Below are 16,382 nucleotides of genomic sequence, written 5' to 3'. Positions count from 1 at the left end.
TAAATTTATAAAGGAGAAACAGCTAAAATCACTGACAAAACCCTAGTGATTAATGCGGTAACAAATGTCATAGCAAAATGGCCCTCACATTCAATAGTTTTAACTGAAACTTTGAGATCTCTCCTGAAAATGATGGAGCACAAGTCTATTTTAAAGTATCTTTTACCTATAAAAACAAAAAAGATGAATTCTTCCTTTTCCTCTCCACATTAATCATTCATAACAAACAAAACATGTATATTCAGTGAAAGCAAGACAGTTTAATAAACATGCACTTGATTAATGTTTTCTTTTCAAATAAACTCAGTTAAAGGAGTAATACCAGTTTTGCTCCTGGCACCAATGATGGGCTTATCTTCCTTCAGGGGCTCTACCGAGGAGGGACCTGTAGCACTTTCACCATATAAGGAAAAGGGAGACAGCTGGGAAGTAGAAGACAAATCCAACTCCTCCTGTAGCAAAATAAACAAACAAATTCATGAAGAAGAATGCAACCCTTGAGCAGAAAACTGCTTAGAAAGAGGGCAAGTCCATATAAGAGGAGCACTATAAGACAAAGTTTTCATGTATTAGAAACAGTGTCTCTGTACATTGAGTACTAAAAGACTATGGATAAGTCAACATTATCCATCCATTCTAAAGGAAAAAGAATTCGAAACGCAGAATGTATCTATGTCATCCTCTTATATTAAAGATATGAATAAATGGCCAGTTTACATGAGTCCTAGTCAAATATCAGAATCATTACAAGGCACCATTAAAATGCCAATATCAAGTCTTAAACAGGACTCTCAAAAGCAAGTAATTCTTACTATCTTTTTAGCCTTTCCTATTTATTAGTACTGTCTTTGCCTCAAATTTTTTGAAAGAAAGACAAACACTAAGAGTAGAGGTATTTTATTTAGTGGATGAATTCATAATGCCAAGATATAGAAAGATGCTAACATTTTCAAAATCTGTTAATATTTAATGAATCTGTCTCATTTTGTTAAAATAAAGAAACTTAGGATAAAAGTAGCATTTCTTTTTTTGTTTTTTTAAAGATTTATTTATTTATTTATACAAGCACTGGGTACAGTCAGAAGCGCGGGAGGGTGAGAGAATTCACCAGAGCCAGAGCGGGGGACAGAGCAGGCAGAAGGACCGAAGTACACTGCTGAGGGGAGCAGCGGGCAGCAGGAGAGGTCTGCGCGCCATGTGGGACCCTCCTCTGGTGGCCAGGGAGCAGCTGGGGATCGAACCGGTGCTGCAGAGGCTGCAGGCAGCTTTGCAACCCAGCGCTCAACCACTGCGCTACTGGCGAGGCCCAAAAGTAGCATTTCAATCCCAAGAGAAATACATGTTATATGTACTAATACAGTAGGCAAAATCTCTGCATCATATCATCTTTAAAATAATCTATAAGAATCACTTCAGAGAATACCTGTTTACTCTCAGTATGACATAGGTCTCTTTATGTCAAAAAAATCCAGAAGCCATAAATTATGGAAGAAGAAATAGATGTGAACAAAAGATGTTTCATAAAGCAAATCATCATAAAGTTAAAAGATACATATCAGGAGAAATTAGTTGAAAATGGACAAAAGACAGGAACAGCCATTTCACTGAAAATGAAATGCAAATATAGCCAGGCAAATTTAAAAGAAAAAAAATGTATCAGATAAGAATAAATAAAAATGACCTAGAGAGAATACAGGAGAAATAGTCACTCTCAGTCATGCTGGTGAGAATGAAAATTGCTTCATTTATGCATTCTTCACATCTACTCAGCATGTAGCCATTAGCTCCACTAATGAACCTTGCAGAACATACATTCGGGAAAAGACAAAGAGTATAATATAACAGGGCCTCCACTGGTGGCGCAGCAGTTGAGAGCTGGGCTGCAAAGTTGCCGATAGCCTTTGCAGCGCCGGTTCGATCCCCGGCCGCCGGAGAGGGTCCCACATGGCGCGCAGACCTCTCCTGCCGTGCCCACTGCTCCCCTCAGCAGTGTGCTTCATCAGTCTGCCTGTTCTGCTCCCCTCTCTGGCTCTGGTGAATTCTCTCACCCTCCCACGCTTCTGACTGAACCCAGAGCTGTATAAATAAATAAATAAATCTTTTTAAAAAAAAAAAAAAAGTATAAGCTAACACAGGAGAAGACTGTAATTTTCATGCCTTAGATGGTTAAAAGTTATTTGATAAAATTCCAAGTATTCCTCAAAAAATTCCTACAAAACAAGGTTCACAGGGATATTCTCAATGCTAAATAAAGCTATGCATAATTCTACAATGGTAAACTACTAACTGTATTACCATTACAGTCTGGATGAGAAACAAAGAACTGCTTTTCTGTGATTCCAGCAAATATTTTCTAATGATACTAGAAAATAAAATAAATATAAATATCAAAATAGAAGAGAAAGAAGTACCCTTGTTTTGCAAGGCACTATCCCTACTTGGAAGACATATAGAACCAACTGAAAAAATATTTAACAAAGAAAAACAGTGCATTAAAAATCATTTAGAATGCATAATAAAAATATACCTCACTCACAGTAAAATACCTAGGTTAATTTCCTAAGGCATATACAAAATCTATATAAATGAAAACTACAAAACTTAACGAAGAGGCATAAAAGAAAATCTGAATAAACAGAGAGACATACAATATCCAGTGATTATAAAGGTGATATAATTGAGAGAATTCATTCACTTACATAGAGAAAATTAAAATTAGATCCCTTACTAAGCCAAATATTAAGATATTAAGAAATGTAAATGTGAAAGGTAAATCATAAAGTTAATAAAAGAAAATGCAGAAGAATATCATTGTGGCATGCAAGCAGAGAAAGACTTTTTCAAACTTCATAAACAAACCAAAGAGGCAAAGAAAAAGCACAAATACTCAAACCCAGGAAGGGAAATCTAGCAACAACCAGCAACAGTCAAAGGTACTCGCTTTGATCTCAGCAATTTCACCTCTAGGAATACATCCAGAGATATCTTGGCAAATACATAAAGTGAATTATGCACCAACTCACTTGCTATAGCATTAGATGAGTCCAGAAAAGACAAAAAACAATAGAAATGCTCACCAATAAGGAAGTCATTGAGCAAGATATATTACAGCGATGCAACAGAACATTTTGCATCCATAAGGAAGAATGAAAAGGACCCCATGTCCTGAAGCTGGAGTTAATACCAGGACATACTGTTAAATTAAACAAACAAGTATAGAACAGGGGATATATTGGATTGTTGGAAAAGTCATGATGCACTTTCGCATAGAAAACACAGAAAGAATACATTATTCCAACAATCCAATAGTATGCTCTCTTTTGTGTAACAAAGTATGTGACAGAAAAGAATAGAAACCGGGCTTCTGTGGCTGTAACGTGTTATATGCTTTTGACCTCAAAGGTAAATTAAGTTTAAAAATCAACTCATTTGAAGAAATTGAGAACTTCCGATAATAGCAATCAGAGGAAAGCTTCACAGAATAAGTTGGATTTTTTTAAGTGCCTTCTTAAAGGATGAACAGTTCTCCAAGGGAAGAAACAAATGGGGCTATTCCAGGCAGAATGAAGAGCCTGCGCAAAAGGAAACCTGCAAGAGCCAGCTACTCTTGTTTGCTGCCAGAGTTTGGCATGGAGACTGGCACAGCTGTTGGAGGAGAGGAGTGTACCAGAGCTGTCAGGGAGAAGTCACAGAGGTAAAGCAAAGGGGAATAAGAAGGAAGGAAGAGACAGTGAGAAACAAGGAGAGACAAGCAGGTCAGACATCAAGGGCCTTATTCTTTGGAAACTTGAACTTCACCCTTATAAGGGTTGGGAAGTCATTAAGAGGCTTTAAGCATATAATTGACACAATCAAATTTATGACTTTGAAAGATTTTTGAATTTAAGAAAATTCCTCTGCTACAAAAGGTGTGGGAAGTTAAGCAGAGAGAACAATTAAAACCCACTGACTGGGCCTCCGTGGTGGCCTAGGGGTTAATTCTCAGCACTATCACCTCAACAGCTCTCCAAGAGGCCTGAGTCCAATACCCAGACAGGGAGCTAATGTACATGGTACAGCAGACCTCTTCTGTCTCGCCCACTGCTCCCCTTACCATTTCAGTGGATTTGCCTGTTCTGTTCCCCACTCTGTCTCTGGTGAATCCTCTTACCCCCTATACCTCTGGCCTACATCCCAGTTCTTCTATGTAAAAATGAATAAAATAAAATTTTACAATAAAGGAATAATTCTTTAAAAAAAATAAATAAAACCCCACTGAGCTGACAATAAGCTGACAGGGCAGAGAAGATAAATCCTAGAGACAGTACTGGGTAGATTCACCAAGACTTAGTAACTGACCATATGCAGAATCTGCCAGAATGATGATATCTCAATTCACAACAGATATAATGTATGGAAATATTAATTTGAATTTTCTTCTTCTATTTTCCCTTTCTCCATTCCAAAAGTACTTATATCCATTGGTATTTCCTTTCCCTGGCCTCAGAGCTCTTGTCTATTTGGAGAGCAAAGGTATTTTTAAGGAACTACCAGACCTCTGTAAAAACCTTTAACCCATTCAAAAGGTACTGTCAGGTCTACCTGAATTCAGGACACCATATGCGATTCTAGGGCTAAGGAGTTACAAAAAAAATCTTACTTTCTTCCAAAGTCCTCCTCCCTGTATTCTAACAGACAGGGAGAAAGGGTAGCAGGGAGAAAAAACAGTAAGGCAATAAAAAACAACAAAGGGTACTAGTGAAGTACAATGAAACAATGAGATTGTGAAGGCAAGGAGGAAGTCAAAGATTATCTACTCTTTAGCTCTCCAAGGCCCTTCCTCAAGACTCAGTTTCAACCTGATAAAATGAGACAACAAGGCTCACAGAAGCACTTACTGAGTGCCTCCTCATACACATAATTTCCAAATAGCATTTAATAAAAATAATTGGAAAAGACTGACTATTTGGGCCTCCCTGGTGGTGCCAGGGGTTAAGTACCACACTGTGGGGCAGTCTGAAGCCTCTGCAGCATAAGTTCAATCCCCGGCTGGCCAGGGAGATACCCAAATGGCGCAGCAGACCTCTCCTGTCTCGCCCGCTGCTCCCCTCAGCAGTGTATTTCAGTAGATCTGCCTGTTCTGCTCCCCACTCTGTCTCTGGTAAATCCTCTTACTCCCCTGCATCTCTGGCCTGTACCCCAGCTCTTGTATGCATAAATAAAATAAATCTTTAAAAAAAAAAAAAAAGACTGACTACTTACAGGAACATGCTGAGTTGAAGAATAGGAGTCTACCGACTGAGGCGATGACACGGAACAACTTGAGCAGGCTGGAGAGAGGGGCTGAGGTTCTATCTTAATATCCTTAACTGAAAAACATGGAGTAAAATTTTTCTCACTAGACAATATAAATTCAGAAAAAATGAACAAGAAAGAATATAAAATCTACTCTTAAAATGCAGTCATATATAGAAGCTAAAGTCACCAAAATATATCATCAAGTGAAAAATACAAGACACAGAAAATAATATATCTAGGATACTTCCATGTGTACAGTAAATTATGTTTGTGTATGTATATTTATCTTCTCACATCTGCACTAATTCTCTGGAAAGATAAACATAAAGTGGCAAGTGTGGTTGTCTCTGGGGATCAGAACTTGTTAGCTGAGGAACAAGAGCAGGAGATATTGTCTACTCTGTAGACTTTTTGTACCTTTGAGTATTATACCAAAAAACTATAGAGTCCCCAAAAACTAATTCTAAAAAATACAAGAAACAGGTAACAAATGTTTTAGAAAGCATTTTTGATAATACAATTAAAATATTCCTCTCTGGGCTCCCTGGTGGTGCAAGGGGTTAAGTCTCAGCACTATGAAGCTATGGGCAGCTACTGCAGCACAAGTTCGATCCCTGGCCAGGGAGTTACCCACAAGGCACAGCAGACCTCTCCTGTCTCGCCTGCTGCTCCCCTCAGCAGTATATTTCAGTCAATCCATCTATTCTGCTCCCCTCTCTGTCTCTGGTGAATCCTCTCACCCCCCACACCTCTGGCCTGTTCCCTAGTTTTTGTATGCATAAATAAATAAATCTTTTTTAACAAAATGTTCCTATCTTTTGAACAGTTAATTTAGTCTATAAAAATTTATTGAGCAACAACAGCCCTGGTAGTATTCATATTCATATGTATCACAGATATAATGGGATGGGGGAAGAAGCCACCTCTGTGTCAGATCTTGTTTTCCAAAGTTAGCTGCAAAATATCTACCATCCCTCCTGATCTTCTCTAATGTGATACCACCACTTCTCCATCAAGAAGTAGGTATTTCCCTTCTGCCAGAATCTAGGAGGACTTAGGACTCCTTCAATCAATAGAGCATGGCAATAATGCTAGATGAATTCCAAGGCTGGGTTACATGAAGCAGCACATTTCTATTCTGTGTCTGAACCTGAGAAGTGTGACCAATATGGGCTCACTCTGCTGAGAGGAGGCCAAGCTCAAGAAGGTCACCTGGAGGCACCCTAGTCAGCAATCTAAGTCTTCAAGTCATGGCAGACCAGGCACCAGACATGTGAGTGAAGAAACCTCTAGATGTTCTAGTTCCTAAATATCAAACTACCCAGCCTTTGTGTCATCCCATGTATGATGTAGGTGTCATGGAGCAGAGACAAGCCATTCCTGGTGCTCCATGTCCACACTCCCAGCCCATTAATTCTGGGGAACATAATAAAAGGATCGTTGCTTTAAACCACTAAGTTTCAGAGTAGTTTGTTACACAACATAACCAGAACACTGGTCTTGTGTAGTTGGTGCTCTGTGGGGAAAGACAGACATTGAGAAGATAAATAAATGCACAAAGTGAATGGAACAGGAAGTGCAGGGTGGGAGACACACTTTATATGAAGGGACGTGCTTGTTATCAGCCACTACCTCTCGGTTCTAAGTCTACCTCCAATGTCTGCAGTGCAAACTATTAAGCCACACTGGGTTCCTTGTAGGTCCTGTCAACAGGGGATACTAGAAAGTTGTCAGAAGGTAGGAGAAGGGAAGAAGGGATTTCTTCACCCTCCCATCAGCTCCAAACCAGAAGTGACATTTCGTACCAGGTTCCAGGTTCCTTCAGCACAACCTGTAACACCCCCTTCAAGATACTAACATCAGCCACGTAGTGCAGTGCCCCCCGACCTCAGAAGTTCCTATACCTTAAATCATGAGACTCCTATACCAAGTTCCTAAGTTCTAATAACCCAGTCTCTTTCTTTTGATTTCCTAATCTCCATCAGGTTGCAGATAGGTTCATCTCTTTTTGAGATATTATATATAACTCAAAATCAATATTTCTGATAGTAATTCTTTATTCATCATACAACTGGAACATAACTGAAATTCTTTATATTCACTTTGACAAGAAATTTATGTATGCATTTGCCATACCAGAAGTAAAAGATACAGTATCTGGAATATTTAATTGACCAAAGTAACCCAAAATCCCACCTAATTTTGAGTATTATCAAACTATAAAACAAAAATGGGTCCATTTAATGCTTTTACCAGTGAATACATCATTACCTGTACAGAACTGGTTGTTAATGTCCCAAATGCCTGTCTCCCAAGGCATCAAATCCAAATCAAAATCAAGATTATCAAAATTGTTTTCCTGTAGGTTACAAATTAGCAAAGGAATATTAGAACAATAAAAAACATACATCTAGAAACCAAGCTGTCAAACACAATTTGTCATAAATAACTGCTACTACCCAATTGAGTAACAATAATTTGTCTTAAGTCAATCACTACATCTCGAGAATACATCTTGGATAGCCTAGAAATGAATCAATTCAATTATCTGAAGCAGAGCAGTAACAATTAGGAAAAAGATAATGGATTCAACATGTACAAGATCAACTGGTTTCATTCTTTTATATGGGAACAAACCATTACAAGAATTACAAAATATATTTTTTGACATAAGGGAGATCCAGCACAATAAACTTTCCCATTTCCATTTAAAAAAATAAGTCAAAGCAATGCCAACATAAAACCATCATCATTCATTACAATGGAAAGAAAAAAGATGTATCCAAAAGACAAGCAGGAAGCACAGAGACGTTAACTGAACCTTCAAATATACCAAATATTAAAATAGATACGGGAGAAGAGATTTATAGGACGCTGACCAATTTTCTTCTTTTTTCTACTATTCTGTAGTTTTCAAATTTATAAAATAAAATTTCAAAAATTTCATGAATTAGAAATATTTTAGTCTTAGAAGATAAAGCTAAATTTCTTAAACAGAGGTAAACAAATCTCTTAGAGAAACTTTCAGTTTCTTTTCATTTAGATGATAATGTTTTTTACTTAAATATAAGTACATTCTGAGGCATCTAGATGGCCATCTTACACTATATAAAAAGAACTGCCATCTGCTTTCGGTGCCCTCATATAAGTATGAGATCAAAATAGTACCAACTACTATTTTAAACACCTAGGGTTACAGAGACAAAAACAAAAGTAAACTTAATACATAAACTGTAAAACAAAGTCAAAAGGTAGTCAATATTAACTTAACAGATAATAAAAGAGCACCCATAAAGTAAGCCTTAGACAAAAAGTAAAGATTAATCTAGTAATTATTAACAATCATTTGGTAATAATTTCTAGAATAACATTATCATCCCAAAATGTCTATTATGTGGTTTATTTTTATTGAGAATGGAACAGAAGGAGAGAAGGTAAACTATTTTCTTATCACATTGCCCTTAACTGAGTAAATACTCATACAAGTTATGTAAAGTGAATGTGTGCAAGTTCACATGAACAAAAAAAATCTATTTAGATCACAAAAGAACACTTTTTAAATCAATCTCCTTACTTGACTCTATATGTCAAAACAGCTTTGTATGTCCAAGCAGCTAAAAAGCAGTTTTGTATATCCAAGCAACTAAAAAGTCCTTAAACTTTGTTAGTTTAAGTAAATTTAACAGTGATGCTGGTGTGAGTGCAGTGATCCATTCTAACATGTTCAATCGTGTCAAGTCAAAGCAAATAGGATGTTCAAGGATGTTCATGTTCAGGTCAAGAATGTTCACGTTCAGGATCAGCCAGAAGTTTAATACTTTTTACAGTATAAGATTTTTACCTAGATGGAAACTGAATAGACCCGTTTTACGTAAAGTAAAACATATACCCTGACTCTTCAATGACTACTCCTGGAAACCTTTACTACCTTGTGGCAAAATGACACACTTTAAGCTAGAAAGGACTCTCAGATCATCTAATCCAACCACTTCATTTTATACTAGAAAACCAAAGAACCAAAAGATTAAACAATTGATGCAAGACAACTGAATGTTATAAAATCAAGACCACATTTCCCTGAATCTTTCAAGCTGACTACACTGTTTCTTAATGGTTTTACATCCTGAAGTTGTAAAGAAATATCAGTTACTTAGACAATCAGCCAGTATTAGAAGTCAATTTAATCAATAGACCATATTCTAAAGCATCTCATAGAGTAAATGAAACCATTAAAATCTCATGCACAGATTAAAAAATTGTCATGCATTTCATTCTCTTCTATTGACTCATAGTAAAACAACTGCTAAATTAGTCTTGAAAAATGTTCAAAACTCACTGAGCAAGCAGTATATACTTTTATAATCGGGCAAATAGGACTTAATAAAAAAAAAACAGGTGATAATTATTGAACCTGAACGATGTGCTGGATGTGATCAAGTCACTCTCCTCACTGGGATTATTTCCCAAGTGAAACAGCACCTCATCTATTAAAAAAATAAGATAAAATGAGAGTTCTCTATACAGCTCCATGAGTATTAATCCAATAAATAAATAAAAGCTATTTTGAAGACTCCAGGTGCTATAATAGCTTTTACACAGACTTCTAATCACTCAAAGGCAAAAAGTAAGTATATATCTAAGTTTCAGAACTTTCTACACTAAGGATATGTAACATTTAAAAAGAAAATTAGTAAATTATAATTGACCAGCTCTGTGACTCACACACACCCCTAAACAACATTCCCCTCTTGTAGCAAAGCATATAAAAAAAACAAACAAAAAAAAACAAAAACAAGAAGTTAGCAATTAAGTGATTTTTTTCAAGGTCCCATGCCCCTGGGGCCAAAGGTAAACTTAGAATAGACAAGTCTATTCACAACAAGACCAGTGCAATTTCTACAATCCTACATTTACTGACTATAAAATGGCTACTAACTTTCATACTTAATGCTAAAGTTATTTATGCTTAAATAACTAAACTAAATGTTATCCTAAAAACTTCTTATAATAATTAAAGATTAAATATCATTATTCAGGATTTTTCCCCTAGTAAATACTTACATAAGTTTCATTTGTGGCATCTAATTGCAGGTCATCAGTGTCTGTGAGATAGCCAAGTTCAGCAAACAGGGTAGAATCTTGGAACGAAAGAAAAGAATAGAGATTAACTGTCAACTTGATGTTTTTACAAAAGAATAAGACTGTAACTGTCTACCAGCTCTCTCAGAGTTTCTCATTAGCTACTATTATTATTGATAAGCTTTTTTTCAAAGATTTATTTATTTATGCATACAAGAGCTGGGGTACAGGCCAGAGATGTGGGGGTTGAGAGGACTCACCAGAGACAGAGTGGAGAGCAGAATAGGCAGACTGACTGAAATACACTGCTCAGGGGAGCAGCAGGAGAGACAGGAGAGGTCTGCTGCACCATGTGGGATGCTCCCTGGCCAGCCAGGGATCGAACTCATGCTGCAGAGGCTGCGGATTGCTTCAGAGTGCGGTGCGTAAGCCCTTGTGCCACCAGGGTGGCCCTATTATTGATAAGCTTTTGCGATGACTGACAACACAATTCAAAGCTCACTTCTAATTTATGTGTTGTTTTCTCACAATTTTAATCTTATAAACTAAATCCTTATACCAGAGATTAAAAAATAGGTTAGGGGCGCAGGCCCCCAATTTGGTGGCGCAGGTGGTTGAGCACTGCACTGAGAAGCTCTCTGCAGCCTCTGGGAGAGCACAGGTTCGATCCCGGGTGGCCGGCGAAAATCCCACATAGTGTGGCAGACCTTCCTATCTCGCCCGCTGCTCCCCTCAGCAGTGTATTTCTGTCCATCTGCCTGTTCTGTTCCCCACTCTGTCTCTGGTGAATCCTCTCATCCTCCCGCACATCTGGCCTGTACCCAGGTTTTTATATAAATAAATAAATATTTTTAAAAATAAATAAAAATAAAATAAAATAAAAAACAGGTTGATGTCAAGTCACTAATAATGGGTAGTGACTTTCTGGAACATTACTAACACAAATTCTGAAGCTATATTTCAGCACGGAAAGATTATGTGAATGATCAGCGGTGACGACAGGAAAGAAGTGCAGCAGCTCTGTGCCCGCTACTTGCCATCCAAGTCTTAAGGGTTCAACTTTCTATCTAAACAATAAAGGACTCACTCATTTAAACCTTTAAAGTGATTTCAGCAAATCTAACAACACTCTAATTCCTTAATACTATTTTGTAATAAACTATGGAATATATGGGTACAGGAAATATTCTCCAATAAACTAGGTTAAAAAAACTTTTTGTACAAAAAAAGATCAAATGCTGACAAAGCTAAAGAAGCCTGATTCCTATGCAATCTCTAAAAGTGTCTGTTTTCACTAACATTTTCAGAAACTCTGAAGTTTCCCAAATCTCATTTTGCCTTTGCACTCCTTATCATCATGTCAGCCAAACGTGCCGGTGATTTCCTCATTGCATATATACAGGAGCTGTACTGACGGTTTACTCTTAACTGAAATGACAAAAAAATTTCATCAACCTAAAACAAGGTTTTAGCAAAAAAAAAAAAAAAAAAAAAGTGAAAGGTTATTTCATTCTTACTCTCAGAGAAGGACTACCTTAAACTCAGTTTGCAGAGCTGAAACCCTGTAAAGAGAAGACTGTAGCTATGTACTTTATTATATACAGGCCAAAACTTCTAGAAACAGTCCCTTCTACCTGCTGTCATCCATTTCTTTCCTCCCATTCACTCTCGAACCTGCTCGGATCATGCTCCCCTCTACCCTACATTCCCCCACACAACAGTTACTAATGTCACCCGCAACAGTGCTAAATTCACATGATCCTCAGCCCACTTCACCTATGAGAAGCATTTGACACAGTGGATCCTTTCATATTTATTGAAGCATTTCCAAATTACCAAACTCACTTGGTAATTTGGACTAACCCCACATTACTGGTTCCTCCACATTTCCCTGATACAAAATTGTTCCTGGGCTCAGCATAAACTTTTCCATCTACTCTACTCCTGCTGTGAGAGCTTGTGGTTTTAAATAGTATCTATATGCCGAGGGTTCCCAAACATATACACCTCCAGCCCAGGCCTCAAGATGCGCGTACATTGGGCACTTGACAGCTCCTCTTAAATGTCAAACAAGACACCCAAAAACTGAGTTCCTAAGCACCCCCACCAAACGTCCTACTGCTTTGACTTCATCTTGGTTAATAACCTCACAATTTCGTCAGCAGCTCAAGCCAAAAATGTTGGAGCTGTTGTTTACTTTTCTTCCTTACTTTCCATATTCAATCTAATAGCAAATCCTGTCAGCTCTATCTTTAAGATATCTATAATCTGGCTTCTTTTCCTTTCCATTCTTCCTTCCCTTCCCTTCTTTCCTTCTCTCCCAACACAGACATGTCCATTTCAGGGGAAGCAGAGCAATGAGGGTATGAAGTTTTGTGTGTCATTATCCGTGGCAATGTGCCTGGTATTCAAGAAAATGGGATGGTGCAGGAGAGGAGGCTGCAGCGGGGAGGTGGCAGCAAGCCCCAGCTCCAAGGAGAGGGGGTAGTGGGAGGGAGAAGAGTGGCAGATGGAAGAGGCAGCCTGAGTGGTTAGAAGAGTAAATACACTGAACAAATGTTAATCAATTGAGCAGAAGACTAGCTACATGCAAAATAACTGAACCCAGGTTTCTCACTGAGAAAGTATTTATAAAAGTGGAAAGAACAGAGAGCGAAAGTTCCCTAAAATGTTGGACTGGAATTGGAAGTATTATTATGAACTCAGTTTCTTAAAATATACATACACAGAAAATTATAGATGTTTGTATATATGTATACATACATGCATGCATGTTTCTCCTAGTTCTATCTGCTAAAAGGCTGTGGAAGCAGTGACATCCCAGTAGTGATGAAAATACTATGTGTTGAGATCTTAGATACTAACTACCATCCTGCACTAGAGATGAAAGTCCACTAAAAGGCTCCTAGAAGAATGGCTGGTTCCAGAGTTGAAGCAGGGTAAGTGCAAGATAAGCCTGGAACATCTTATTGTGCATGGAAACAAGGAGATTCTCAGAGAGTTAAGGGAACATATCAAAAGAACAAAAGAGGTCAAATGTTGGGAAAATCTGAGCATCAAAATCAAATGAGATTATCCCATGACAACCCACTGAAATAAGTATGAGTCAATGGGTCCAAAATAAGACAAATACATTCATCAAGAAAACTCTTACAGGCAATGTCAATTCATAAATATAGGCAGAGTGACAGAGATAATCACTCTTTGGCATGAGTGTGGTAGTTGACAGAAGCTGGCATTATCAATGGAGGCTAGGGTTGGTGGTGGACGCTTAATAAGGAACAGGTTTATTGATGTTATGTCACATCATCTCCCCAAAAATAGGTACCAAATTCAAAAGAGGAAAGAGTGACTTTACATCGCAGGAAGCTGGCAGATACCATGGGGGCAAGTGAGCATCACCTGGGACAGGTCAACACAGTGTGCCCCCAAATGCGCCCCCATGCATGCTCCCATGGGGCTGCAGCCTGAGTCTGATCATGAGCAAACAGTGGGAAACACAGGTAATAGCATAAATGAGCACTCTAAATTATCAAGTACATTAGCGAGTAGAAAAGGTTAAGGAACCATTCCAGATTGAAGGACATGAACAGTACATGATGAGTATAGTACTGTCTGTTTGCAGGTAGGATCCTAGACAAGAAAAGAACAAGAGTCATTACGAAGACAGATTGCAAAATGTGAATGTCTATGAAGTAGATGGTAATGCTGCATCAATATCTATGTTCTAAATGGGTATCAATACGATAGTAATATGGGAGAGTATCTTTATTTGAGGATGGGGGTACATACTAAAGTATTAAAAGAATATTCGGGGGCCTCCCCTGGTGGCACAGGCAGTTGAGCTCAGCACTGTGAAGCTGCCCACAGCCTCTGCAGTGCGGGTTCAATCCCAGCCAGCCGGCAAGAATCCCACATGGCACAACAGACCTCTCCAGTCTCGCCAGCTGCTCCCCTCAGCAGTGTATTTCGGTGGATCCTCCTATTCTGCTCCCTACCTTGTCTCTGGTGAATCCTCTCACCCCCTGACACCTTTGGCCTATACCCCAGCTCATCTATACATAAATAAATAAAAATAAATCTTAAAAAAAAAAGAAGCATCCTAGTTTGATCCCCCTCTTTGTGTTTATTGAAGCCGGAGATGCTGGAGCTGTGCTGCATGTCATGGTTCTGGCACTGTGCAATCCTGGTTCAGTAGGGACAGAAAGAATGACCCAGAATCCTGGAACAAACTGGTTCTACTTCAGTCAAGGTAGATGACAGCAAACTGAAGAAAGAAGGTCCAGATGTTCAGACAAAATATTTCACAATAAAAATGCCTAAAATGAAGGTCTTCCAGAAGCCATCTGCACAATTTCCATTTAATCAGGGAATACTTTCCCTCTCAATGCATGAAATCATGTTGGTATAGGGTGCTGGGGTTTACAATGATTAATAATTATCTGAAATTGGGGGAAAACTAAATGAAAAGTGTGTGTGTGTGTGTGTGTGTGTGTATCCATAATGCAACCACTGCCATAATCCACTATCACCATTATAATTCCTCTGGATAGGTACAGAGACTCCCACAGTCTCCCTGCTTCTGCTGCTTCCCATCCTTCGTCTGTTTCCAAAAGAGCAGCTAAATCTATAAAAACATTGGATGTTATCAAGTGAAGAGAAATACAAGTAGGTACAGCAAGAAGGTAAGAAAGAACCCCAAGGTACTGGTTTTGAATTGTCAGTATGAGTTCATTTTTTTTTTAATTTATATTTTCTTGCTCTTAGGAAACAAATGAAGATTTTAGACTTTTATATTTTCTGCAAGCTACTTTCAGATGATGAAACAGGAGGGAAGCATTGGTAATATTGAGAGAAAACATGATTATGACAGGATGTTAGCAGTTTGTAAATCTAGATAAAAGAAAAAGGTTATCACTGCACTGATCTTTTAACTTTTCTGTGGTTTTTGAAGCACTAAAAAAAAAAAAAAACCTGAAAGTGGGTTGATAAATAACATGTATAACTACAGAATATCCCCCAGGAGGATCCAGAAGAAAGTGGTGGTCCTAGTTACTTCTAAAGTCTCTCTAAAATGTACTGCCTACTCCTATATCCTTTCTACCAACCCCACACTAACATTCAGATTTCTCTAACAGCAGTGAACTACGGTAGCTACTATTTTTAGTTTACTCAGCAAGCTTCCCACCTGACTGCAATTCCAACCATTTATTTATTTATTTGTTTTTCATAAGTTTTAGAACATGAGAAATGGGTTTAACAAACAGGACATCAGAGGTGACCATGGCAAAGCAGTTTCGGTAGTTTGGGGGAGCCCAACTGTAGTGAATTTAAGAGACAAGGAGAGGAGGGAAATAGGAGTTAGTATTTTTTGAAAAAGGACTCTGCTATAAAATAAAGAAGAAAAATGTGGTAGCTAGAGGGGAAGCAATGTCTACAGGGCTGGGGGAAGGAGGAGTTCTTGTCTTTCTTTTTTTTCTTACTAAATAGAAGCAGCAACACATGTGCGTTGACTAATAGACATACCTAGCAGAGAGGGGACAACGCATGAAGCAGAAGGAAACGGAGCCTGGATGGTAGTCTTGAATAAAGGAGGAGGGATCTACAGCAGGGAGAAGAACTGGCTCCATGCAAGAGGCCAGGTTCCCCCAGCAATTGAAAGGCCCAAGTGCTGCTAGGAGGGAGGTGAAGGAGTGGGGCGCTGTGGGGAGTTCTCATCTGATTCAAAGGATGGGGGAGGAGCTGTCAGAGGTTTGAGGAGAGAAGCTTTATAAAAATAATCATCAGAATGGGCGTGTAAGAGAACCAGAGAAATACTATTAGCAACTAGTTTTCAGGTTAGTATCACACATTTAAAATGAGACCAGGGGGCCTCCCTGGTGGCGCAAGGGGTTAAGCACCGCACTCTGAAGCAATCCGCAGCCTCTGCAGCATGAGTTCCATCCCCGGCCAGCCAGGGAGCAACCCACATGGCAAAGCAGACCTCTCCTGTCTCGCCTGCTGCTCCCCTTAGCAGTGTTTCAGTC

At 38.5% G+C, this 16,382-nt stretch overlaps 1 protein-coding gene across 2 annotated transcripts in view; it reads right to left on the bottom strand.

Moving 5' to 3' along the window:
- ATF6 (activating transcription factor 6) overlaps positions 1 to 16,382 on the bottom strand; it is a gene marked incomplete at its 3' end in the record, with an annotated part of 182,120 nt that overhangs the window by 159,776 nt on the left and 5,962 nt on the right. The window contains exons 2-5 of one of the 2 annotated variants that reach the window (XM_084251306.1): positions 10,339 to 10,415; positions 7,549 to 7,636; positions 5,242 to 5,348; positions 323 to 452 (exon numbers count right to left, since the gene is read on the bottom strand). In XM_084251306.1, coding sequence (XP_084107432.1) covers positions 323 to 452; positions 5,242 to 5,348; positions 7,549 to 7,636; positions 10,339 to 10,415 — 402 coding nt within the window. The remainder of the gene's footprint in view (positions 1 to 322; positions 453 to 5,241; positions 5,349 to 7,548; positions 7,637 to 10,338; positions 10,416 to 16,382) is intronic. The other variant, XM_084251305.1, reaches the window with a different exon arrangement.

This window comes from Talpa europaea (genome assembly GCF_964194135.1).
Source record: "Talpa europaea genome assembly, chromosome: 12".
Taxonomy (NCBI): Eukaryota; Metazoa; Chordata; class Mammalia; order Eulipotyphla; family Talpidae; genus Talpa; species Talpa europaea.
This window is presented reverse-complemented; position numbering and strand designations above follow the sequence as displayed.